Source organism: Microtus pennsylvanicus, chromosome 1, assembly GCF_037038515.1.
Source record: "Microtus pennsylvanicus isolate mMicPen1 chromosome 1, mMicPen1.hap1, whole genome shotgun sequence".
NCBI lineage: Eukaryota > Metazoa > Chordata > Mammalia > Rodentia > Cricetidae > Microtus > Microtus pennsylvanicus.
This window is the reverse complement of record NC_134579.1, coordinates 176551937-176579494: the sequence shown is the minus strand read 5'-3', so window position 1 is coordinate 176579494 and position 27558 is coordinate 176551937. Positions and strand designations below refer to the sequence as shown.

Here is a 27558-nt window from a genome sequence, read left to right as displayed (position 1 = left end):
GTGGGGTTTACCTACCGTTTCTACCTGCTCTTCCCAGCCATGGGAAGTGGCTCCAAATGGGCTTTGCTTCCAACCACAAAGGCAGCACTTCAGTGACATCTTGTGGCTGCTCCAATACAAAGCCTAAATGCCTCCCTCCGCCCCCCCCCCCCCCCCGAATAGATAGAATTTATAAACCTGAATAGAAAACTGAAAAGCTTTCATAAAATGCATACAGGCAATTCTTTTCATATTGTAATCAAATTGCAAGACAATTCTGTGACCACAAAGGATATCATTGATTGTTGCTAAGTACACGCTGTCAAAAAAGAAAGGGGGAAATGTACTGAGATATATATGCTGTGTGCGTAACTTCGGTACTGACTTAGTCAAGTCCCAGGTGAGCCAGGGACAGTCACTGTCCGGCGCCTCACTTCCCTATCCCCCTCAGGGCAGCAGTCAGGGGCAGGATGGAAAGCTAGACATTTTTCTCCAAATAATTTGTTTGGCTTGGATTAGTGGTGGGCTTGTATGACTTCAAAATACAGGGACTGTCTACTCTCTAGGATTTGCCCGATGGGACAGTGACAGATCACTGGTATCTGCATCATTTAGAAATTACTCAATACTTGTTAAGTAAATTTTTTTCAAGACTCTTCATTAACCACACCTTAGTAAGTTTTAATTCGACCTTATCTATTCTGGAAATAATAAAAATTAATTGCTTTAATTATTTATTATTTCTGAAACAGTTCTTTTCCCCCAGACCAAGGCAGAAGATAGCATTCGCATTCTTTTTTATTGGCCCTGCCTCTGCTCTTAGCCTCTGCCTGATCCGCGTCCCCTCTGCTCATAAAGAACAGCCTGTGTTTAGTCTTCAGTGTCACCCCCGTCTGTTCACAGTCTTTCGCCATCCAGGAAAGAGTAGGCCTGCCAGGAATTGCGATTTTTTTTTAACTGATGAGGGTTTTTTTTACTGGTCCTTTTTAGCAGATGATGTAAAGTTTTAAAACTGCATTCCCCACAAACCAAACAAGAGGATGTCATTCATGTGTGTCTTTTTTCCCCCTTTGTATCTTTTCTTGTCCTTCATGTATGTCACATACCTCAGCACACAGTATTGTATTGATGGTAATCACTCCTAACTGTCACTGACCCGAGCATGTGATGTGTGTATCACTCAGCGTCTCAGTTCCTTCCCAGAGCTTAGCTTACCTCGCTCACGTCCAAGGTAAAGTAGTGGATAGACCCCTCCAGATATAGCCTGTGGCAGGAGCACGTAATGTCTCTTATTCCTGCGGAGCCTTTAGCAACTGCAGCTCTTGAGGCGGTTACCATGCTTGCCAGTCTTGCGTTCTATCTGTGTATATTTAACTGGACTAACTGAAAGATGTAGGTATTTACTAGAACAGGATGTGTCTGAGTCCTGTCGTGAGATAAAGGTTTTCTCGTTTATAGACTAGAAGAAATGGAAGAAAAGTACCTGATGAGAGAATCAAAGCCAGAAGATATGCAGATAATCGCAGAATTAAAATCCTTGCTTACAGAGAGAGACCAGGTCATAAAGAAACTAATTGTAAGATATTTTCTTTTTAGTGCAACTATGTCAGTAATCGATAAACTAGTGGTGGGGGAGGCATGGGGAAGTGTTTTTGAATAATGCTAAATGAAAATGAAAAATGCAAAATCTGTGTATTGTGATCAAGTTTATTAGAACATAATTTCAAATTTAAATTTGGCATATATTCTAGTGGGAATTTCACACTTTTCTTCAGTGTTTTTATTGAAATATTTTAGTACATATTAAATGTTTAATAAAGCCATTACCATTTAATAGTTAACATCCTTTATGGAGGGATGCATATTGTACAAATAGAATTAGAACTAAGGAAAATCTCTTAAGATGGCTGAGAATTAGTCTGCATTGTCAACTTACCAATTAGTCTCTTTTTATGTTGTTGTTTGTTTTGTTTTGAGATAGAGTTATGCTATGGAGCCCTTAAAACTCACAGCAATCCTCCAGCCTCAGTATCTGAGGTTCTGGAATTACTGGCAGGCATCACCATGCTTGGTTCAATCGAATCATGTTAATTTCCTAAAGTGTGTTCCACCTACCACTGATCAGGAGAGCTATTGAACCATCACTCAGGAGACTGGGGTAGGAGGATCTTAAGTTTGAGGCCAGCCTGAGCATCATATCAAATTCAAGAAATTTTTGGTATACTCAAGAACCTGTCTCAAAAGCCAAAACCAAACAAGCAAAAAGAAAGATTTCATAGCCTAGTTTAGGAATAACTCTGTGCTCTGTCAGGGAGTTGGGATGTTCCATGTAAAGGACACTCAAAAGATTTTTAACAATAAACTTACTGTCTTCATTAAAACCATTATTACTTGGGAAAATATATATACAAATGTTTGAAAATGTATAAAATATTTTAGAATTTTTTAAAATGCTCTGCCCTGGTCAGTAATTAAAATGTTGCTGTTTATTGCCACTAATACATGAAGATCTTCATAGTACAAGTGAAAATAACACACTAATCACCTATAGTTCCTAGATTGCTTTAATTACACACTCTGAATATTAGCATGTCACAGCACAAGACCAATCTTCTGACATCCTTTAAAAATTACTTTTTTTTTTTTTTTTTTTTTTTGGTTTTTCGAGACAGGGTTTCTCTGTGGTTTTGGAGCCTGTCCTGGAACTAGCTCTTGTAGACCAGGCTGGTCTCGAACTCACAGAGATCCGCCTGCCTCTGCCTCCTGAGTGCTGGGATTAAAGGCGTGAGCCACCACCGCCCGGCCCCTAAAAATTACTTTTATGATTTAAAAAATTCCATCCGTTTTCAGGACTGGGAAGTTGCTTCTGAAACCCACAGGGATGATTAGGGTCCAGAGAGGGAACCCAGGAGTCAAGAGCGGGTTTCCTGTGGCTGCAGCCTGCCAGGCACCCCGTTTTCCTCATTCTACCCAGCAACAGTAGAGTCAGGAAGAACCGCTGATCCATTTATGAAGTTCGCAGGCATAGCCAGTGCAGTCATCTGTGGCCCCCACGCCACTATTTATCTTTCCAGTTACTTCTTGAAATGTTACAGCTACACTGTATTTTGCTCACCAGAGGGCAGATCCGCACTGTTTCTACAACACAGTCATCCCTACACGTCAGGGCGTGTGGGCCAAGGCAGTCAGTGGCAACTAAGATGTTTAGGAAGAGTCTGGTCGTGCTGAACTACACTAGAATCGAGGCCAGTCTGAACACAGCCCATTTTCTTACCCAGCGGCTCTATCAGCTGTGGCCTTCCCAGTCTGCCTGTTAACATGTTGTACTCATCCCTCCAAAATGAATGATTTTCTCTCTGTAGAGACCATTCATTTTTCTAGTGCCATGACTGTAATACATATGATGTCAAAGGAAAGACGAGATGAGATCGAATCCATTTTCAGGTATTGAAGGATAATATAAGGTGGTATAATCCTTACATATGGAAACCACTCAGCCATGTATACTAACAGAAATTCTTAGGGTCAGTGCCTGGCCCTGGCAGCCCTAACACTGGATGCTGGGTCACCCGTTCTCAATAGGCCAAGTAAACAGACAATAACAATAGTGAAAAGTAGGAAAAAAATGTATTACATGAGGCCATGTGAGAAGAGGTAAAAATAAGTCTCATGGCCTTCTCCCCTGAAGCCCAGTGTACATCACTGGGCTCCTGACATGAGACTGAGGTTTGAATACCAGACAAGAGGCGGACATAACTTAATAGTCCTGACCCAGATGTCTTCTTGTCCATCCTCATTGTCTTAGCTCCAGTCTTCCCGACAAGATGACCTGATAACCTGTCAGAAATGTCTGAAATCCTGTCTGGGGACAAGTTCTCCCTCTGCCTGGCATCTCTGTCTTTTCCTTTCTGAGCATGAGACTCAGAAAATTCTGATTCATTGGGGGACCATTGTTACTACACTCTGGCAGGTGTGTGTTCAGTGTTACTCTCATTCCTGCCAGGACAGTTGTGTGAACACACCTCAAGTACAAATGAGACCCACTCAGATGCCACAGTCCATACCACAAAGAGATCTAGGACTCAGTAGATCTTGTCTTGAGTGAAAGGGTATTAAATGGTATGGTTATGTCCCTAGGCCTAGGGTTTAAAACGTGCTAAAAGTTGACCTGCTAACAAGCTTTAAGCCACTGGCAGTCAAGCCTAGACATGTTTAAACAAAATACATAAACCTTTATAGTTTATTAAATTTTTAACGAAGAACTAGAAGTCATACAATTTAAGTTTGTAAATCTATAATAGAAAATGTTGAAAGGCTGTTTATAATTCTTTTGTATAGGAGGATAATAAATTTTATCAGCTGGAATTAGTCAATCGAGAAACTAACTTCAACAAAATATTTAACACAAGTCCTACTGTTGGTGTTATTAACCCCTTGGCTAAGGTATGTGCCACAGACACCATAATGTAGGGATGTGCTTGAGACCTGGAGGGAAATGGGCTAAGTTATGTGGAGCAAGCAGCATAAGGGTAGTTTCTTAAGTGTAATAATCTCCTACTAAAGTTTACTAATTCTTTGTTCATTTTCAAAATGAGCTACTCATATATTGGTAATTTATACTCCTTAAAATATTTTATTAATACTGAATCACTTTGGCTCTATCCTTGTTTTCATATATCTATAAAGAAAAGCAAACTTCTGACACAGATTAATTTATCGTCATTTCCTTATTGATCACAATAGTCTGTGTAGCTCAGAAAGACTCTGGCACCAAATGCCAAACAGTTCTCCCTAGCTACAGGCCTTCCATCATAGGGGAACTAAACGTGAACCTGTAAGCTTTCACCTTCTTTGACTGTACTTGACAATTTAGGTAAAACTTTTTCTGATTCTGTATTATTTATTCTCTTAGAACAAATGGAAGAGCCTTGAATTAGATCTGGCTAACTTATGCATCATTGCCCAGCTTTTCCCCCATCCCTAGTCTTTGGGCATAGTGGGTATTCCGTAAAATGTGTTAAAATGCAAAAATGTAGCACATTTTTTTAAAGGCAACACAAATTATTCTATAAATAAAGCCAGTGATGAATAAATCATTGTATATGCTGGTTTCACATGGACTGTGAACCTCTTAGGAGAGAACAATAAAATAAAGCTTATATTAAAGCTGTTTTTAATCCATATTTTATTGTTTCACATTGTGCTTATTTCTGCTAGGCCCTTACCCAGAAATTTTATTTTCAAAGCTTATACAATTTCTCTGTTTAGAATACCAAACTTACTCTTTTTTTCAGGAGTATTCCAAGCTTTGAACTTCAGTGTTTTACAAACTAAAAAATGATAGCTCTCTCTTTAGAACTTCACATAGAAAGCTCTCAATAAATAATTGAATGAGTAAACAGAATTGATTTTATGCTGGGTTTTTGTTTGATTTTTGAAAGTCTCATGTGATCTAGGCTACCCTTAAACTCCCTTCACAGCCAAAGCTGGTCTTGAATTCACCCTGTAGCCAAGGCTGGCCTTGAACTAATACTGACTCTCCTACCTCTACCTTCTAATTGCTTGGATTATAGCTGCATGACATCCACCTGTCTTTAATTTTATTATTAAAATTAATAATTTAGATAACATAGCTTTAAATTAGAAAATAGGTTTATGTAAATGAAGCACACTAGAGAATTGTATTTATTTTATCAAAATTAATTTTTTAGCTTTAAAACCACTACTTTAGAATTTTACCAGAAGTATTGATTTTTTGTTTGCGTTTGTTTAGACCATATTGGCCTTGAACTCAAAGAGTGCCAGTATTAAAAAGTAAAGTGTGCTACCTACACCTGGCTATCAACTGTCTGATTTCTTAAAGGAAAAGAAACAAACATCCTAAAACCTTTAAAATGTAAAGCCCTCTGCAGATTAGATAAGACAGTGTTGCCCCTCAGCCGCTGTTGAACCTCGTAGCTTTCCAGTGTGCGTGCACAGGGCTCTAATGCTAGAGACACACTGTACCGTAGACAGTCAGTCACAGGGGAGGCATGCTGATCATTCACAGGACTGGATTGTATTAAGTGATGTAAAAGGCCTATCTTGGATATTATTTCCATTTTTTAAAACTAACTTTAGCATACATCCAGTTGAAAAATATGTGAGAATATTCTAAGTGAATTACAAAATACTAATTTTAATTTTTAATAAAGGTTGATGTTGTCAATTCTAGAGGCAGGGATAAAATTTTGAGGCTGCATTTTTGTTCCTCTTACTTCTGTTCATTTTAAGTGCTGATCAGATATTAAAAATTAATTACTCGTGACTTCAGCCTTTAAACTGAGCTAATTCACGATATTGCCAGTTAATTAAAAATGCAGATTTAGTTATACAGATTTCATTTTCTTTCTTCAGAAAGATGGCACAGAGAATTTAAAATCAAATTATTTAAGTCAGTTTTTAAGTCTTTAGATAAAATGTGGATTTGTTTCAAACTATGATGCCAAGCATTTCTTATTCCTTTTTTTTTTCCAGGCAAGAACAGCCTCTCTTTGACAGATGGATAAAGTTTATGAACCTCTCTTTTAATATTATGTTTAACTTGATGCCTTCTGATTTTAGCCTAAACCCAGTCACCCCTGTGGTTTGGAACTTCTCCTACCTCACTTGTTCCCCTGCACCTTGCTCTCTGTCCTGTTCTGCTCTTTGCCTGGTCCATGCAGTGGTTAGGGAACAGAGGGAAAACACTCCTAAGTGTCCCTTGCCCTGTGCTTTCTGTCCTGGTAGCATGCCTATCTTTGAGGATTCCATATAGATGAACACTTTCAAGGATAGCCAGACCACACTTTGGGTAACACTGGTTAATTTTAACATGATAATTTGACACAAAGGTTCCAAAAAAATTTCCATGCCAAATTTATACTTTCTACTATTTCCTGTTGTCTTGTTGGTTCTTATGCCGCAAATGAGTGTTCTCACATGTGTTATTTTTAACGCAGCAAAAGAAGAAGAATGATAAGTCCCCAACAAACAGGTTTGTGAGTGTTCCCAATCTAAGTGCTCTGGAATCCAGTGGAGTGGGCAATGGACATCCTACCCGCTTGGAACCCATTCCCAATTCTCCGGTCCATGACGTTGAGTTCAACAGCAACAAGCCACTTCCGCAGCCATTGCCACCCAAAGAGCCCAAGACATTTTTGAGGTGAGCCTGTCTCACCAGTAGCTTTGTTTCCTTGTTTTTCACATTTTTAACTTGAGAAATTTTCATTTTTATCATCTCAGAGAATTCTGTTTTGACACTGTCCAAAGATTTTTTTAATTTGTCATTAGTGAATTTTCTAAATCCTAACAGAGGTGTTCACATAATTCATGTGCTGAGAATTTTAATATTTATAGTTTACGAGGGTTTTAGTAGTGCTAACTTTTATTAAAATTTTCATTTCTTACGGTTTACATATTTCCTTATATCATCCTATTAAGATATATAAGCATATTGCCAAATTAAAAAAATAAGCTCTGAAAACTTAGCAATATAGATACAGATAAATTTAGAAACAAATCAGTTTTTAAATTATTTTAGTTTGAAGCTGCCTCAGAGCTGATTAAATATATTAAGTAAATCTGAATGAAATAAAATTATTAAGCCATTTAAAGAATTAAAATTTTAAAAATGCTATTTTGTCCTCACTTTAATACAACTTACTTTTCTTGTTGTTGATTCAAGTTGATTTTTTATTTTTACTAAATCCTAATAACTCCACTAGTAAATTTTACAAGTGGAGTAGTATTTCTGCTTCTAAGCTAAGCGATTTCTAACACAGTTAATGACTAATTCTTTTAAAGAGTAAGGAACTCGTAAGAATGAAAACTAGTCGAGTTTGTCTCTGAACGTGTCTCCTGCTAAACACTCTGTGTTGCTTGTCTCCCGTGCGGGCGCTCAGGTATCAGTAGGATGCATGTGCATGTGCTCGAGGGACGTGGCCGCTGGAGCTTCCATTACACATTGTTGCGTGCCTTGTAATTCCCCCAAAGACGGTAGGGATGCTTTCGTTTCTTAAGTAGCCCAAAGAATCTTAGTTAGAACTAAGACAGACTACTTGGAGAATAGAAGAAAACCCGGTTTCTAATGCACTCTGTTGAATATCATCTCCGTATGGAATGATGGAAGCTTAGAGTAACCTTGATTTGGTTACGACTTTAGCTCTAGTGGAGGATACAAATGTGAGGATCAATGCTTGTGTCAGATTATGGTAATTCAAAGGGAAAAGTTGCCCAAAGAGGGAACGCTATTTTGTTCTCTCTGTTTCCCCACAAATACTCGTTTTTCTTAAGCTTCCGAGATGATAATATTGTATTTGCCAGTTGTTTACTTTCGGGCCTTATGGAGTAATAATTGTGATGTGGCTCCTGTCACTGAGATCATCTGAGCTGACACAGTAATTCCTGTTCTCAGAGGACCCGCTCTGATGCAGAAGGGTAGTAGCCAGTCCTTACATACCGTTCTGACGAGGGTGGCCAGTGGTGAAAATCAGTGCTTACAATTTAATTGCTCTCCCGTGTCTCTGCAAACTGTTTAATCCTGGGTTACATGTCTCTCTCTTTATGAATTCAGTCCTCCTCAGAGTGAAGCTTCCCCGGTGACTTCTCCAGATCCCCAGCGCCAGGAGTGGTTTGCCCGGTACTTCACATTCTGAACGAATTGTGCTGGCACAGCTCTGGTGGACTGTGTGTGACAAGAGCCTGCCTGCATCCGCATCAGTATGTGCACAGGCTACCCTGTGTAGAGCACTGTGAATGAGAAGGTGTTTGTCCGGTTTGAAGATGCACTGTATTTCCTGTGATAGTTATTGGAATCACTCTCTGAGGGTACTATACTCTATTATGTGTGTAATTATAGCAATTATTTTTATTTGAGATGGAAGTCTTTAATCTTTGTAATTACTGCATAATAAATTTTGTTAGAACAAATGGTTTTTGTTGTTGTTTTCTATTAAGTGTGCTTTAAACACTTTTTAATACCAGGTGTAAGACTTGTCAATAAGTATCATTGCATTAATGATAATTGTTATTTCAATAGTCTTCAAATCAATATAGGAAAATATATTCTATTAATAACTATCAATGTTGTGTATTTTAACTAAATTGTCAACATTTATAAATCTAGAATAAAAGAATTTATGTAAATTGTGTACTTCCAAGTATATGAATTCTTGCTGGCTTATAGCTTTTTTTCCTTTTTTATTCTGGTAGATGAAATATAAACCTTCAATACAGCTAATATCTATGATTAATGTTATTTCTACTATAATTTGTTTTAAAAGGTAGTTTATGCCAGGTATGCTGGCACATGCCTTCAGTCTCAACACTTTGGACCTCTGTGTATTAGAGCTCACTCTGCATAGGACCAGCAGGGTTATATAATGAGACCCTGTCTTTTAAAAAAAGTCCAGATTATCCATTTTCATAGTAGCCTGGGTTCAGTTAACACATCAACACGGATCCAAAGATGTCAGACATGGGTTTTTTCCTTTTTTGTCCACTTTTTATGACTGTATGTGTACATATACTTTTGAAGGCAAGTGTGTGCACAGAGTTACATTTGGAGGTCCAAAGTTGATGTCAGGAATCATCATGGATCCCCTTTTACAGTATTGAGGCAGGCCTGTCAGTCAAACCTAGAATTCTCTGAAGTGACTAGTCTTGTTAGATCTCCTGTGTCCACCTTCCAGAACTAAAATTATAGGTGGACAACCATGCTCGTCTAGTAAGTATGTGGGGTCCTGGAGGCCCAGATTCCTCCAGTCCTTACATTTGTGCAAGTATCTTAAGCCCTGAGCAATCTCTCTTTCCCCACATTTGACGTACACTCGAGTTCATCTTGGCAAAAACATTTTGTGCTGTGACTGTAAAGAATGCAGCTAGAGTAACAAGTACTGGATAGAGGCATTTTCAGGTCCACTCCTTCAGTTCTGCTTTTGAGTACCTAGCTAGCTGTGGACTTACAGAGTGCTGTGGTAATTCTGTTTAGAATTATCGGCTGGAACATCTCCAAAATGGATGTCAATGCCACCATCCTTGCCTAAGAATAGCCCGAGTTATAGGCACCTAAAGCATCAGTTAGACTCTCCCCAAAAGTGAAAAGTTATGTGGCCATTGCTTTTCATACTACAGAAAAGTCGCTGATCTTATCTTTAATAACTAAATTGAAAAAGTATTATCTATCAGTTGCTGGCCAGAATATATTTGAAGCTGTTGTCAGATCACTTTTAATAAGTAGTTTCTAAGAACACTGTCAGCGAGTAGGGGGTCGTGGCCTTTCTGATGGCCACTGTAGCTACACATGATCTTCATCCACAAAGATCAGTGTAGCAATCAAAACGGGCTTGTCTCGGGCCTTTCTGGAGAGACATCACTCTCTCTTCACTCTACAAGGGAAGGAATCAATAGGCTAAAGATTCCAAGTCTAGCTTTACAGGTAAATGATTTTCTTTGGAGTAGGTCACGTGAGATAGTTGATGCAGGGGTAACTTGCACAACTGAACATCCTACGCAGTGGCCATGGGATGAAGCTCAGTGATAAGAGCCCTTGTTGGAGCGGAGTTCAATCCCAGCGCTCTCACAGGTTCTTCTCGGACCTTCCTAACTTTGAGCCCCAGGACCAGCTACAAAAAGTAATTATAAATAGGCTTAATTCTCAATTTTTAAAAAAGTACTACGCAAGTTTTTAACCTCCTACCTTCTTTCGCACAGCTGGGCAGGAGGGGGTGGTGATTGGAACATGTGGGTAAGGTCTGTGGGTCTATAGACCTTCCTCTATCCAAGATGGGATGTTTACAACTCAACTGCCATTACCTTACACCTAGCTGTCAGGGGTATTGTTGGACTGATTTTGTAGTCATCACTATAGGTCATGGTCTTCATCAGGCCAATAGCTCTGCTTCAAGAGGTCACTGTGTGTGTGTGTGTGTGTGTGTGTGTGTGTGTGTGTGTGTGTGTGTGTAAAGGTTATACTACAAGGCTTGAGCATGCCCTATAAGCCATTTATGGTCATTAATATTTGAGATCCTAGCACTTGGAAGGCAGGAGGATCACAAATTGGAAGCTAGTGTGAGCTAAATAACAAGACTGTCTCAAAAAAATAAATAATACTTCTAGTAATTGTAGACTCAAAAATACAACTCTCACCTCAAAGGGGATAACACATAGTTTATTCTGGAGGAAAATGTGTGTGACCATAGCCCAGGGACACAGTTTCATGTTACTCCAGTTCTATGGTCCAATGTGCTAACAGTTTCATGAAGTTTTTATAGTAATAGAAGCAAGTCAAAATACCTTTTGAATACGTTAATGGGATCGTGAGTTACTCAGGTGTGTTGGTTAATTTTAACTGTCAACTTGCCTCAACCTGCAATCACCTAAGAAGAGAATATAACCGAGAAACTGCCTATATCAGATCGGTCAATATGCATGTCTGTGAGGGACTCTATCTTTAACTGATGTCAGAGGGCCCAGCCCCTTGTAAGAAGTACCATCCATCCTCAGGCAGGTAGGCCTGAACCGTAAATAAAGCTAGCTGAACACTAGGTGGCTCGTGAGTCACCCAGCAAGCAGCATCCTCTTTGACTCCTGTCGCACTTCTGTGGCTGTAAAGCTCATTCTTTTTTCTTTTTTTTTTTTTTTATTGAGAAAAGGAAAAAAAAGTATCCGCCTCCTCCCAGCCTCCCATTTCCCTCCCCCTCCTCCAACCCTTCTCCCCCTCCCCCAAACTCCTCTCCCCCTCCCTCTCCAGTCCATAGAGCAGTCAGGGTTCCCTGCCCTGTGGAAAGTCCAAGGTCCGCCCCACTCCGTCCATGTCTAGGAAGGTGAACAACCAAACTGGCTAGGCTCCCACAAAGCCAGAACATGAAGTAGGGTCAAAACCCCGTGCCAATGTCCTTGGCTTCTCATCAGCCCTCATTGTTCGCCATGTTCAGAGAGTCCGGTTTTATCCCATGCTTTTTCAGTCACAGTCCAGCTGGCCTGGATCTTGGGGGTGGGGTGGGATGGGGGTAAGGGGAGATGGGGAGAGAAAAGTTAGAAGGGAAGGAGGGGGGGAACTTGGGGAAACAGGAGGATTGGGATAAAGGAAGGTTGGACAGGGGAGCACAGAACCACAATTCTTAGTTAAGGGATCCATCTTAGGGTTGGCAAGAGACTTGACCCTAGAGTGGCTCCCAGGAGCCCATGGTGATGTCCCCAGTTAGTCCCTTGGGCAGCTGAGGATAGGGAACCTGAAATGACCCTATCCTATAGCAATACTGACAAATATCTTGCATATCACCATAGAACCTTCATCTGGTGATGGATGGAGATAGAGACAGAGATCCACACTGGAGCACTGAACTGAGCTCCCAAGGTCCCAATGAGGAGCGGAAGGAGGGAGAACATGAGCAGGGAAGTTGGGACCACGAGGGGTGCACCCACCCACTGAGACAGTAGGGCTGATCTACTGGGAGCTCACTAAAGCTCATTCTTTGTCAGAGTGAATTCTGACAATGCTTGTGTACTGTCAAGTTACTGCCTTAGCTTCCCTCCGTGATGGCCCAGGACCTAGAACTGTAAGTCAGATAACCCCTTCCTGCCTCAGCCTGTTTGTCACAGCAGAAGAACAGCAACTTACAGCAAAGCCTGGAAAAGTCTAGGTGCCACCTGATGACATTTTTAATTATAGAGTTTGGAGAAGCAGGTGGTCTGAGAAGTTAATATAGTCCAAAGGGGCTGGCGAGATGGCTTGGCTGTTAAGAGCATGCACTGCTCTTCTGGAAGACCCAGGTTTGATTCCCAGAGCCGACAGTTGGGAACTTATAACTGCCTGTTATTCCAGCTCCAGCAATCCAACAGCCTCTTCTCTGGCCCCTGTAGGAACCTGCACTTCTGCGCATACCCACACAGAGAGGCACACAAATATACCTAATTAAAAATAATAAATGTTGAAACAAATACATTCAAAAAGGCTGCACAAGACTTTTTAGACAAAAAGAATGGCAGAAAAGATCTTTAAGGAGTTTCAAGACAGTCTAATGCAACCAAGTTTGGACCTGTCACGTTCCAATCCACAATCAAACTTTTAGTAGGTTCACTGTAAGGTGTGGGTTCTTTTCAGGTACTTCTGGTAAGTTGTTATTGTTTTAAGACAGTTTCACTATACCCTAGCTGGGCCTGGAATGAACTCTAGACCAGGGTGGCCCTGAACTCACTACCCGCGCCTGTCTCTGCCTCTCCTAGACTGACTGACTGTAGTCAGTGCCACCAAGCCTGGCGACAGGTATTGTGATAGGTGTTCTTGGAGTGCGGTGGAGCCTTTCTTGCTTTTCTTGGCTTTATCTCAGGTTGCTAGGACGTAGGATGAGCTGAGCTCACCTGAACTATCCCAAGACACTGGCATCTGATTTCATTGTCTCCTGTCCCCCAAAGAAAGGTGAACAAAGAGTAAGAAGAATGAATATAGATTATAAACCGAGAGTGAGTAGGTCAGAGAGCATAGGGTAAACGAGAGAGTTTATTACACCTCAAGCTATGAGAGTGCCAGTGGCTACAGGGACCTTTATGGAAGAAAACACCCCTGGAATGAGAGTGGACAATGCTCAAACTACTGCACTGACCTTCGTGAGTAGGCGGGGTAAATATTATTTCCACAGCTTTCCTGAGGGTGTTTTTCTATTCAGGTATCTGACAGACTAATTTGGGCTAACTTGTTTTTGAGATTCTATCTCAAGTAGCCCAGACTGAGCCTGAACTGAATATGGAGCTGAGGATAACCTTGAACTAATGGATTTCACGCCACACTTCCCAAGTGCTGGGAATCCAGGCATGGGTCATCAAGTCTGCCAATTTGGGTGAACACTTACAGGAGGGGACAATGACATGACTCTTATTGTCCAGAAATCCCCCGGATGTAATATTTTAATCTCACTGGCATTCAGAATGGCCAGAGATTCAAGACTACAACTCAGATTCTTTTCAAGCATAACTAACTTATTTAACAAAATAGGTAAAAATGATTTTTCGAATAAAAATCTATAAAAACAGCCATGCTGTACTACTGGGAGAAAGTAGCCTTTCTTTAATGGGTCTCAACAAAGCCCTGCCTACATCTTCCTCCCTTTCAAGATAAAAATTCCATAAACTGCAAATTAAATACTTCTTAAATTCATCCACTCAGAAACTTGGAGAGGCAGACTTGCTGGAGAATTGGATCCAAGATTAAGAGCATCTGTTGCTCTTCGAGAGGACCAGGAAAAGCTCTGAAACAAAAGCTAGTACATAATTGTACACCACTTATAAAATAGCGAAAAAGTCCACCTTTACCAGAATTATATATTTGGGTTATAAGTAGCAAGTAGCGCGCACACACACACACACACACACACACACACACACACACGACAGAGAGAGGGGGGGGGAGGGAGGGAGGGAGAGAGGGAGAGAGGGAGAGAGGGAGAGAGGGAGAGAGGGAGAGAGAGTGAGTGTGTTTTAGAAGTTCCTGGATAATTTTTCAAACTAAGCCTAGTCCCAATCGCCCTCGCCTCTTCCCGCCGGTCCTTACCCCTCCCCGCCCCGCCCTAGCCCCGCCCGAGATTCCCCGTCGCTCCTCCCTAGTTCCCACCAAGGGTTGCCCATCACCCAGACTGACGTGAAATTACCGCACGCCTTAACTACCCGCTTCGCCCTAACCCCGCCCCTCAACCTCCACGCCCCATCAAAACCCCGCCCCAGTACCTATAGCCCCGCCCCTCGCCGCGTCCCCGCCTCCCGCTCGCGGCCACCAGCGCTGGTAGGGGCGCGCGCCCGCCTGCGTCCGCACCCGGAAGAGCCGCGGCGGCCGGAAAGTTGAGACGGTGCGCAGCTCGGGGTCGGCGGGAAGCACAGGCTCTGCAGAGGCCGGGCGAAGGCAGCCGGACGAAGCCTGCGCGCCCCCGCGGAAGGCGGCCCCTGGGGCGGCGGCGCGCACGCCCCGCCCCCTCCCACGCCGCGCGGGCCGGAGTGAGCACCCGCGGGAGCTGTGCGTCCCCGGCGACCAGACAGTGCGTGTCAGCCCGTAAGTGAGCGCCGCAGCCGCATGTCCCGGGGCTTGTTTCCCTCCCGTGCTTAGCGTCAAGTCTCACCCGCACCCTTTAGTTTCTCAACTACCCGCGGAGCCGGGAGGCTCGAGCCAGCCACCTGTAGATCGGAAGCCGTTTGGAAAACATCCCTCCGCTCTGCAGGGATCTCTGGCCAGGCGGCCAGGAGGCGCGCAATGAGCTCGCACCCGCGAGTGGAGCGCAACGTGGGGTTGAGACGCGCGCCCCGGCGGGGCGGGGCCATAGCACCCGAGGGGCGGGGCTACGCGAGCCTCCGGGACCCGCGCAAGGCTCGCTTCCCGAACTGCTCATTTTGGCGCCACCTTGCCTTCCACAGTATGAAATAAAATAAAGCCCTTTCATTTGTTTGAACGTCAATAAGACAAACGGAGAGGGAACTTAACAATTGCACATACATCGTGCCCCAGGCAATAAATGGCCAAGTCTGTACCGGGATGTCCGCGTTTATGGGTTGGCCGATTTACCTAATTGCATGGTTGATGAAAAAAAGCTGTGTTTAAAACAACCGGTCCATTTAACAGTGTAATTTGCCGGTGAAACCAAGCAAAAATTTAACCTGCTCTTAATATGTACTTAAAATTCTTCAGCTGCCCTCTTTATGCACAGTTGGAGTTGTTTTTCTAGATTGCTAAATCTGCTGCACTACAATTGCTCTGTGTTTGTAAACTCTTAAAGACCGTCATTTAGTCACTCTTGAGAGTGGTGCCGTTACTTTTTTATTTTTTCAGCAAAGACGACATCATAAAATACGGTGTGATCCCTTTCCAAATACTTTCTGTTTTACTCTTGGTTGGATATGTGATCACCTAACCAAACCAAGCTGCTTAGTGTTTTAGTGTTGACTTGCTTCCCTTGATTCTCTGAAGAAATAATTTGTTTACCTCTTAATCTCATACTAGCTCCCTGTAATTGCCAGTGTTGTGGGCTTATCTGTGACGTCACCTTATATCGTTATACCTCCCAGCTCAGCAGATGTGCAGAGATGGCAGAAGGCAGGATCGTGCTGCTAATAAGTAGCCAGTGTGATCCAGCGAGGGGATGCTAAGCTGAACTCTGTGTATCAGTCTTCTTCAGTCAGTATGTCTGCAGAGTATGATGAATGTTGGGTAAATAAAACAAGTCCAGTTCAAAACACGCCTTTGCTAAGGTACTGACAGTTTCTCCTTTGGCGCTTGTCACCTCATTTAAATTAAATCCCTCCCCATGTCCCTTCTCTTTTATGAGTATGTGTGTGCCTGAATGTTATGTGCAACGAGTGTAGGTGGCATCAGAGGCCAGAGAATGTCATCAGATCCCCTGGAACTGGGGCTAGAGGCCGCTGTGATCCCTCTGTATATTGGTGATGGGCTCCAAATTCAGGTCCTCTAAAAGAGCTGCCCTTTGCTCTTACTCATACTGTGTTTTACTCCTTGGCGGGCGGTTTTGTTTACACCTGTCACTTGGGTCTTTGTGGGCGTGGTAACTTTTACTATGCTTCTTTCACTAGTGAGGATAGTGGCTTGTGCATGGTAGGTATTGGGAAATTGGTGCTGAAGTGGGTTTAGAGTCTGTGATATGACTGTATACGTGGAAATGAGATAGGCTCATCTCCTTTTCACTTCAAGAGAGTGAGATAGGTGAAGTGCAATATATCTTTCAGTTTGATTGTCCGTAACTTAATGCTTCTTTCATCAGTTTGTCTAGCTTTTCTATGTCTACTGATCGCTTTTACTGAAGCCCATCATTTTCCTATGTTAATCAGAGAGAGCAGGAAACACATTTACCTGCAATGTACAAATGTACAATCCTACAGCAAACCACTAGTTGTATTAGTACTGCCAATTGGATTAATAGTCTGCTTTGTTTATGCAGCAAAGTGTGTGTGTGTGTGTGTGTGTGTGTGTGTGTGTGTGTGTGTGTGTGTGTGATAGAGAGAGAGGGAGAGAGAGAGAGAGACAGAGAGAGAGATTGATTCATGTTTGCAATCCTAGCATTTGGAAGACTGAGGCAGGAGAATTGATACAAATTTGAAGCAAGCCTGGGCTACATAGTAAATTTCAACTGAACCCTCCCAGAAGACAGAGACCTCCTCCAGAAACCAGTAAAGGCAGGTGTGAGTGGAGGGCGGCTCAGAGCTTTCTACATATCATCTATAAATTGTAATGTATTAATAAAGGACTAAAGAGGAGGAAGAGCTGGAGAAAATATGTGAGAAATACTTTGTGCCACTTAATACTTTGATGATCAGCATTATCCAGTTCTGTGAATCAAAATTAACTTCCCTATTTTTTTGTTAAGAAAACACATTTACGGTCTAGGTCTGAACTTTCTTTTTGAACCTTAGGCCATGAATTCTCAGGGAACAGGCTTCAGCAGCATGGCTGCTCCTTCCCATGGCCTCACAGGGTGCGCTGCTCTGGGTGCAGCAGGCTGGTACTCCAGTTGCACCCAGGTGCTTCGCTCATTCCCCTTTTTCCGCCAGTCATCTTCTTTCACTATTTCAGGAATCTGTCCTGACTCCTGCGGTGCCCAGGATGCTCAAAATGCACATTGATGCTGGAAAGAACCTTTGTACCGGCACAAAATAAAGGCAATGCAGATATCAAAGAATATTTACCAGTTTATTGTTAAACTTACTGAACCAAAGTTCCAGCGTAGCACAGGTAGCGAGGAACAAAAAGGGCCGAGCTGCCTCTCCACGCACTCTTTATTGGCAGGGATTCGCCTGAGGCAAACCCCGCCCTCTAAAGGGAGCTGATTTAACCCCTTTATCTCCCCCTTTTGTCTAAATAAGACACAACTAAACCAAATATAACTATAACAATAATAACAAATGATAAATATAACAAACAATATTGAGAGCAAAAGTTTTGCTAAAGAGTAACTACAATTAAATAATCTTCAACTCCATCAAAGATCTGAGAAGGGAGTAAATATTACTTAACAAAAAAGAGATATCCAAAATGTGCAACAAATGACAGAGACAACTGACTGCCTGGGCAATCACCCAAAATCTCGTTTGCAATGTTGAGTCAACCAACTTTGGCTAAGGCCTAACATAACTGACATACCATTCTCAAATGCAAGGAACTTTCTTAGGATTATCCTACCCTGTCTTGGCAAGATAAGACAATCCTGTTTATATCTTAGTCAGTAGTTGAGGTATGGGTTTTTCTTAACCCAAAGGCCAGTTCTGCCAGGAAGACAAGCTCCCAGTGGAGTGTCTTTGGTGCTCAACGTTCTCTCGGGAGTAGAGTGGTGTTGCCAGGAGTAAATTGTGTCTCGATGGCATAGAATTCTAGGTTAGATTAAAGGCCATTTTCTACAGCTCTTCAAAGAGGCTGAAGATTATACTATCTATACTGAAAATAATCTCTATGTATCTAAAAAACCTGATTAACCTAAAAATAATATGACAAACATGTAATTCTCAATACCTATCTAATTTGAAAACTAAGGGAATAAACAATTGTGCAATGTATGAAGACAATGCTCTTCACCTGTAAACAATGTCATTACTTATCAAATGTAAACAATGTTATTACATAAATAGTACCAGAGGTAGAAATGTACATTGTGATATGATAGATGTATCCATACAATATAAGCATACTCTTATACCAAAATAGAGGTAGGAACACTCACATTCAATATTCAATATATCAATATACAAGAAACAGTACCAACATAATTTTCTAAAAACAGTAAGTCACAAATACCAATCATCCCATCAACCCAGTTAATCCCCCTCTTTTTTTTTTATATATATATATATCCCTAATTCCATACAATATCTCCCCATCCCCTCACCCCTAAACCAACCACTAAAAGATGTCCCTAACCCTGTGGGCAAACTCTGTTGGGAGAGGGGACGTCGTCCTCTTAGATTGCTTCTAGCTGACATGGGGGCGACGTTCTTCTTAGGGGCCCCTGTGAAAGCAAACGATGGTAAAATTCCCAAATTAACCTTTGACTTAAGAAGACTATAACTAGTCTCTGTGTGTTTCGAGAAGGTCCGGCCAGAGCGTTGTCAAAAATGTGCATCATATGAAATTGTCTCTTGCACTTGGTACCAAAAAACAGATCCAAAATTAGTGCTTAAAAAAAAATTCATGACGTCATAAAAACCAGATTGAGTTGATGTTGTGGGGCCCCATCTTCATCCTGGAAACTTCAAAAATTACTGTAGGAAAATATGTTGCTTGTTATGGGAAATTTAAACATTAACAACAAGGACTTATACTGACATATAAAGAAAGACACAGATGTGAGGGAAGGCAAAGAAAGTTTATCAAGTATAAAATTATTCTTATTCTGTCCCATTTCATGGCTCCTGACCTGAGACAGAAACTTTGAAATATCTCTTATCAACAGGCTTGGAATTGAAGAAGGACTGAGCCATAGTCCAACTCCAAAACCAGCTCTACACATTTATAAAGAAGTGTTCAATAAAACATATAAATATAAATAAATATATATAAAACCAATACTTACGATACGTATAGAATTTTATTGTTGATGTTTAATGGGTCGTATCTATTTTCCATCCATCAGTAATTAAATATTCAGGGTCCCTCAAATTCTTTGGAGATGAATATTTTCCTGTGGAGATAAGAAAAGAACCCTGCCCCCATCCTATTAGTAATCCTTACCATCTGTATGTCGGTCATCCTTGTGAATGAATTGTTATTTATCTTTTCCAAGTGACTTCTCTTCCTCAAACCGAACCTTTATTAATTTTGACGGTATCCATAATTTTTCCTCACCTGTGGAGATAAGAGCAAAACCCCTTCCCCAACGCAGCACATCTCCTGGCTTCCATTGTGAGGTTAGTACATCCTTGAAATAAACTGGTTGATTTAGTTCAGCAGACTTTTCCATTATCCAATGTCTTTCTGCAGCCGTCGTTCCCTTCTCGTTAGCGTTGAGAAAATTCAAGGTTAACAAAGCATTATGTAACCTATTTCTAGGGGTGTTTTCCACCCCTTTCTGTTTGTTCAACATATCCTTTATAGTTCGATTTGATCTTTCTATGACTGCTTGACCTGTAGGATTGTATGGTATACCTGTAACATGCTTGATATTGTAATGATCAAAAAACCGTTTCATCTTTCTAGAGACATAAGCAGGACCATTATCTGTCTTTATTTGTGTAGGTATACCCATGATAGCCATGACTTCTAATAAATGAGTGATTACTGAATCAGCTTTTTCTGAACTTAAAGCAGTTGCCCACTGAAAGCCTGAATAAGTGTCGATGGTGTGATGAACATATTTCAATTTGCCAAATTCTGCAAAGTGGAACACATCCATCTGCCAGATTTCATTTCTATGAGTGCCCTTTGGATTAACTCCTGCTGGCAGTGGCGTTTGGTTATAGAAAGAGCAGGTAGGGCATTTCTTCACAATCTCCTTAGCTTGTTGCCATGTAATAGAAAACTCTTTCTTCAAACCTTTGCTATTAACATGATGTTTTTTATGAAATTCAGAGGCTTGAAGCACACTACCAATCAATAATTGATCAATTTCTGCATTACCTTGTGCTAGAGGACCTGGCAGACCCGTATGGGATCGGATGTGTGTTATGTACATAGGGCAAAGCCTGTTCCTGATCAAATCTTGAACCTGGATAAACAATGAGGTTAGTTCTGTATCATCAGGTATAAATTCAGCAGTTTCAATATGTAAAATAACTCTTTCTGCATATTGTGAATCAGTAACTATATTAATAGGTTCTTTAAAATCTCTTAGTACCATAAGAATGGCATATAATTCTGCCTTCTGAACAGAATCATAAGGACTTTGTTCCACCTTACCCAAGTCTTCTGATTTGTAACCTGCCTTCCCTGATTTATTGGCATCAGTATAGAATGTACGGGCTCCAGTTATTGGAGCATCACGGACTATTCGAGGAAGGATCCAAGAAGTTCTCTTTATGAAGTTGAGCCGCTTGCTTTTTGGATAGTTGTTATTAATGTCTCCCAAAAAATTAGCACAAGCTCTTTGCCATGGTTCATTATCTTCCCATAATTTCTTTAGTTCATCAGCAGTGAAAGGCACTATAATTTCTGCTGGGTCTATGCCTGCTAGTTGACGAAGTCTCAGCTTGCCTTTTATAATTAACTCAGAGACTTTTTCCACATAAGTTTTCAGTTTCTTACTTGGTTTATGTGGTAAAAAGATCCATTCCAAGATAATATCATCTCTCTGCATTAAAATTCCTGTAGGAGAAATTTTCGATGGTAATATGACGAGAATACAATCGAGCTCTGGATTCACTCTGTCCACATGTGCCTGTTGTAATTTCTCCTCAATCATTGTCAGTTCCTTTTCTGCTTCAGCTGTTAATTCTCTGGGACTGTTTAAATCTTTATCACCATCCAAGGTCTTGTTCAAATGAGTTATTAGATCAGGTGTTATCCCAATAGTTGGTCGTAAACTGGAAATGTCTCCTAACAGTCTTTGAAAGTCATTAAGAGTCCGTAAGCGATCTCTCCGAATTTGTGCCTTCTGTGTCTTAATTTTTTGCAAACCTATTCTATAACCTAAATAATTAACAGAATCTCCCTTCTGAATCTTTTCAGGAGCAATTTGCAATCCCCATTTAGGTAACAGTATCTGTATTTCTTCAAACAGCCTGTTCAAGGTATCTATGTTTGAATCAGATAACAATATGTCGTCCATGTAATGGTATACAATAGATTTGGGAAATTTCTTGCGTATTATTTGCAATGGTTGGTTCACAAAATATTGGCACAGGGAGGGGCTATTTAACATACCCTGGGGGAGGACGGTCCAGTGGTACCTCCTCGAAGGTTGAGAATTGTTATAAGTAGGCACTGTGAAGGCAAATTTTTCTCTATCTTCTTTTTGCAAAGGTATAGTGAAAAAACAATCCTTCAAATCAATAACTATGAGAGGCCATCCTTTTGGTAATAAAGAGGGCAACGGAATTCCAGATTGCAGAGGGCCCATAGGTTGAATAACCTTGTTGATGGCCCTGAGATCTGTCACCATTCTCCATTTACCTGATTTTTTCTTAACCACAAATACAGGAGAATTCCAAGGGCTGGTAGATTCTTCTATATGTCCAGCATCTAGTTGCTCTTGTACCAGCTGTTCTAAAGCCTGTAGCTTTTCCTCAGCTAAAGGCCATTGCTTTGTCCATATTGGTTTCTCAGTCAACCATTTTAGAGGCAAGGCTGTTGGTATTTCTGAAGGGACATCAATTGCTTGTTCCTGCACAGCCCTAATGGCCGGTTTTGTCCTTTTGTAATAACTTTTAATATTCCTTTCAGAAATATGGGCTCTAGAAGTAGCAGGAATGTTAATTTGAGTATTCCATTGTTGTAATAGGTCACGACCCCATAAATTCATTGCAATATTGGCTACATAAGGCCTTAATTTTCCTATTTGTCCCTCAGGCCCTATACATTCAACCCATCTCGTGCTCTGCCTTACTCGAGATAGGGTTCCAATTCCCAGGAGCTGAACATTTACATTCTGAAGAGGCCAATATGGATGCCAAGATTCTGGGGTAATGATACTTACATCAGCACCTGTGTCCAGTAGGCCAGTAATAAAAATGCCATTTACACACACTCTCAGCTTAGGTCTTTGATCATTTATAGAAGTTTGCCAAAACACACGTAACTCATCTTTCTGATTACTATTGCTTGTAACAGTAGGCATGTGGCTTTCTAATTGTCCTGACGAGGCATGTTCTCTGCAGAAACTGGGATGTCTGAACCATGTTTGCCATGGGGGCCTGAGAGGCCCCCCCTCTCACGTTTCCCGTCTGTATCAGGTTGCTTTGTCTATCTCTTGTAGACCTGCATTCATTCGTCCAATGTCTGCCCTTCCCACATCTTCTACATAAACCTTAAGGCTGATTCCTTCTATTCCTGTTATTTCTAGAAGACGCATTATTATTATTTCTGAAAACCCGTTGTTTACAATTCCTTTTCATATGACCCATTTTGCCACAATTAAAACATTTGGTATTCTGGTGTCTCCTTTTACCATTGGAAATTGCTTCTTCTACCCATGCTTCAGTGCCATAGTCAAATGTGTCAACATCTAGTGTATGCAAGACCCATTCTTCCAAGGACGCTGATCTGAACATTAAAGGCCTCAAGATCCTTTTGCATTCCACATTAGCATTTTCGTAAGCCAAAGACTCAATTATTATACGTCTTGCTTCTGGGTCAGGTATCCCCATTTGTACAGCCTTAGTTAATCTTTGTAAAAAGTCACTGAAGGGTTCTCTCTGACCCTGTTTAACTGTGACAAATGATTCCATTCTCTGTCCTGGGTCTTGTACTCTGTCCCAAGCCCTTAAGGCTGCTGTAGTACACATGGAGAGTATGGTTTCATCCAAATTAGCTTGTTCTTGAGGGTCTGAAAAGAGCCCTTCACCTAGAATTTTATCTAGGGAAACGTCAATTCCCTTCGCCTTTTCCTGCTGTTCTAAAAGTCTAGCCTCTTGCCTGAATAAGCATTTCCATTTTAAGTGCGGTCCACTCTCAAGGACCGCAGAGCTCAGCTGGAGCCAGTCCAAGGGGGTTGCTTTGCTTGTTGTGGCCCAAGATTTTAGCATCTCTTTAACAAAAGGGGAGTGCATCCCAAAAGACATGATGGCCTGTTTAATTTCTTTGAGATCATTCATACGGACAGGCTCCCATGTATCTTCCTTGATGACCCTAGGGTTTCTGGAACCAACCACCTTTTCTGTTGTTATTACAGGAAAGGCATGTAGAGCTGTCGGTAGAGCTTTGTGAAAATTGTCCCGGAGGGATTTATCCACAGATGTAGTTAAAATTTGCCTCTCTACCCTTTGCTCTTCTTCATCAGAATTTAGAAATTCCTCAATCTTTTCAATTCTATTCACCATTGCTTTTTGTAATGTCTGAATCTCCTGCCCAGAATTATGTTCTAAAGCCTTCATTGAGGATTCTAGAGTATGAAATTTGTCCAGTAGAGATAACTTGTCATCTTTGGACATAATTTTTATGGCATAAACCGTGCCTTCTTGTATTGACAATCTTTCCGCCAATCTGTCATACGCTTTAGACAAAATTCGATTGTCACATTCAGCAGTTTTGATTCTCTCAGTTAACGTTTCAGTTCCTACAGAAAGGGACTGCTGAAACTTACGATCTAATTCAGCTGTTCCTTCTTCCATAGTAATGAATTTCTCCTTAACATCAGAAAGGGACTGCTGAAACTTACGATCCAATTCAGCTGTTCCTTCTTCCATAGTAATGAATTTCTCCTTAACATCAACCTGTACTTTTTTTAGATTTTGCTCAGTTAACCGAGTCATGTTAAACAAAGATTTGTTTTCTTCCTGGAGAACTTCAAACTGATTCTTGAGAAGATTGTTGTCACTCTCAATAGTTTTTAAACGTTCAACCTCTGCCTTAAGAGATTTGATCATTTTTCTATTATCAAACCAAATAGTGCTAAGGAAAATTAAGAATCCCAGGAATATCCATATATGTGGTGTGGTAGACACCTCTTGTAAGATCTCCCAAATGGTGCATTCAAAAGAACTATTGAAATAGGCTGTGGTCACGTTGTCAGACATTATTTAGAAAAGAAAAAGTTCTCTTACCTGTAATAACTGGTTCCTGCCAGTGGTGGCGAAAGAGCCCAGTTGAATCCACGTGTCCTAAATCTTAAATAAAAGGACTCAAAAACAAAATTGAAACAGACACCAAGCTGATAAGTATTTTTTTTTGCCGGGGCTCTCAGGCCGCTGTCACGTGACCTGAGCGCTGGCGGCCGTGGGGGTGGTGGGAGGGGGAGCAGACACAGGCAGCGCGCGCGCCGGTGGGCGGTTGCGCACGGGAAATCTGGCCGGGGCGGCTCGGAACAGAGGCTTAGGCGCTGTTAAAAAGGCTCTGTGGATATCAAACTCACTGCTTGATACTCTAACAAGCAGCAGGGAAAATCGAGTCGCTCAGAATCTCAGCTGTTTCAGCGCGCGCCCAGAGAGACTGCTCAGAATCTCTACTTCTTCCGTGCGCGCCCAGAGAGACCGCCGCAGCGACCCCGGGGTGCAAGAGACTCCGTTCGGGGCCGGTTCTCGGCAAAGCCCCACGGGGGAGGCGCCAGACGTACCGGCACAAAATAAAGGCAATGCAGATATCAAAGAATATTTACCAGTTTATTGTTAAACTTACTGAACCAAAGTTCCAGCGTAGCACAGGTAGCGAGGAACAAAAGGGCCGAGCCGCCTCTCCACGCACTCTTTATTGGCAGGGATTCGCCTGAGGCAAACCCCGCCCTCTAAAGGGAGCTGATTTAACCCCTTTAAACCTTAGCTGATTTAACACAATGCCATCAGCATGCTCAAAGTCTAGACTCCTCTGGTTTTTCCATGACGACATTTATGAAGCATTCTTTTGAGCAGTACCCAATCCCTATCGTCTGCAGCTTGTCTTGTAGGTTTGCATGTGTGTGGCCAACAGAACCCTCCATGCTTTTTAAAGGCCTTAGAGAATATAGAGCAGACCGTCTCCTCTTTTATTTGTCATTTAACTGAGTTACTGGAAGATGGTTGCTGCATCAGAAAGAACTTCACTATTATTTTATTTTTATTTGGGGGGGGGGTGTATGTGTACTGTAGCGTGCATGTGGAGGTCAGAGGGCAACTTCTGGGAGTTGGTTTTTGCCTTCCACCTTGAAGCAGGGCCTCTCTCATTTCTGCAGTTGTGCTGTATATTCTAGGGTACTTGGTCCTTGAGCTACTGGGCAGTCTCCCATCTCTAGCACTGTCTCGCAGTCTTAGAACTGGAATTAACTATGTGATATGTGTGCTACTGCGTCCAGCCTGTTGAGTAGGTTCCTGGCATCCAGACTGGGTCCAAAGGCTGTGGTGAGAGCCCTTCTCCCATTGAACCTCTTCTTCAGCTCCACCATCATTGATTTCTTTGTTTTGTTTTGTTTTGTTTTTCGAGACAGGGTTTCTCTGTAGCTTTGGAGCTTGTCTTGGAACTCACCCTGTAGACAAGGCTGGCCTCAGACTCACAAGAGATTCACCTGTCTCTGCCTCCCGAGTGTTGGGATTAAAGGCGTGCGCCACCACTGCTCGGCTACTGTCACTGATTTTTAAAACACGTTTTACATAACTATAGTGGGTTCTCTAGGTAAGACTGGATTCAGATACTATTTTGTGAGTATAACCAAAGGCTGGGATGTTTATAAGAATAGACCGTTTTGTTGAGTGGTGTGCAAAGCTTGAGTAACAAAGGTCTAACACCATCTTTTCTTTCTCTTTTGTAACCTAGAGTCAAGATGAATAGTGACCAGGTTACACTGGTGGGTCAAGTGTTTGAGTCCTATGTTTCAGAGTACCATAAGAATGATATTCTTCTGATCTTGAAGGAGAGAGATGAAGATGCTCACTACCCAGTTGTGGTGAATGCCATGACCCTTTTCGAGACTAACATGGAAATTGGCGAGTATTTCACTGTGTTCCCCAATGAAGTACTAACTATTTTTGACAGTGCGCTTCGAAGGTCAGCCTTGACAATTCTACAGTCCCTTCCTGAGCCTGAGGGCTTTTCTATGAAGCAGAATCTTCACGCCAGGATATCAGGTAAACCATGAGAGAATGTTGTCAGCATGTAATATTCTGAGAAGGTTTGAATAAATATGACACATTTGGGTCAACACATGGGACTCAGAGCATTAAGAAATAATTGTTATTTTGGGACAGGCAAGATGGCTCAGCAGGAAAATGTGCTTGCTGCCACGGTTGGCAATCTAAGTTTGGTTCATGGAACTCATCTGATAGAACTGATCCCCAAATATGTCCTCTTACATCCACATGCACACTGGCATATGTGTACACACACACACACACAACAAATAAATCTAAAAAGAATTTAAAAAATAATTGATGTTTATTTTGAAAATATATATCTTCTATATGACACATATCAATGGTTGTCTTCTGGACATGAGATACCATGCCAACAGCGGGGAGGGAGAGAATGTGAAAACATCAGTGTACTTGTGTCTGTGTATTTGTTTGTGTGTATAAAGTTATATAAGGCATACTTATGAGCTTTTGTGACTACTAACAATAAAATATTGGTAAAGTGTGAATCAGAAAAGATCCTACGCAGTGATCTTCATCACTTTTTTATGAAACTGTTTTTATACATTATGGTGAGCATTGTGCTGCCCGACTTTCAGGAACTCAACACATGGTTGTTGAGACCATGCTTTTAATTTATTTGGTGATGATTAAATAAATGGATTTTATGTGTGACAGGTGGCAGTATTTTGTCCACTAAGTGTGGTTAGTTGTATTCTTAGAGGCTACCGAGAGCTCTCTGGTGAGAACCAGTTCTCTCTCAGTCCTGCTTGTGGCTTCTAGAGATGTGCTTTCAAAAGAGTCCATTGATTTCCATTGTCTGAAATTTTTAATTGGGTTGATGATCTGATTTTCTAAAGTAAGACACAAACATGGTCAAGTGCTTTCCAA

The 27558-nt window shown here is 41.5% G+C and overlaps 2 protein-coding genes across 10 annotated transcripts in view; both read left to right on the top strand.

The window, feature by feature from the left end:
* Fam184a (family with sequence similarity 184 member A) overlaps window positions 1-9144 on the top strand; it is a 138804-nt gene extending 129660 nt beyond the window's left edge. For 4 of the 8 annotated variants that reach the window (XM_075945935.1, XM_075945899.1, XM_075945945.1 and 1 more), the window contains 4 exons: window positions 1438-1555; window positions 4318-4422; window positions 6960-7162; window positions 8573-9144. In XM_075945935.1, the coding sequence (XP_075802050.1) occupies window positions 1438-1555; window positions 4318-4422; window positions 6960-7162; window positions 8573-8654 (508 nt within the window). In that variant the 3' untranslated portion in view covers window positions 8655-9144. Of the gene's footprint in view, window positions 1-1437; window positions 1556-4317; window positions 4423-6959; window positions 7163-7901; window positions 7996-8572 lie in introns of all 8 variants that reach the window. The other 4 variants (XM_075945921.1, XM_075945955.1, XM_075945928.1 and 1 more) reach the window with 2 other exon arrangements.
* A 5659-nt stretch (window positions 9145-14803) lies between these two features.
* The window catches only part of Mcm9 (minichromosome maintenance 9 homologous recombination repair factor), an 80397-nt gene continuing 67642 nt past the window's right edge, over window positions 14804-27558 (top strand). Inside the window, exons 1-2 of one of the 2 annotated variants that reach the window (XM_075945872.1) lie at window positions 14804-15037; window positions 26354-26664. In XM_075945872.1, coding sequence (XP_075801987.1) covers window positions 26361-26664 — 304 coding nt within the window. In that variant the 5' untranslated portion in view covers window positions 14804-15037; window positions 26354-26360. The remainder of the gene's footprint in view (window positions 15038-26353; window positions 26665-27558) is intronic. The other variant, XR_012907476.1, reaches the window with a different exon arrangement.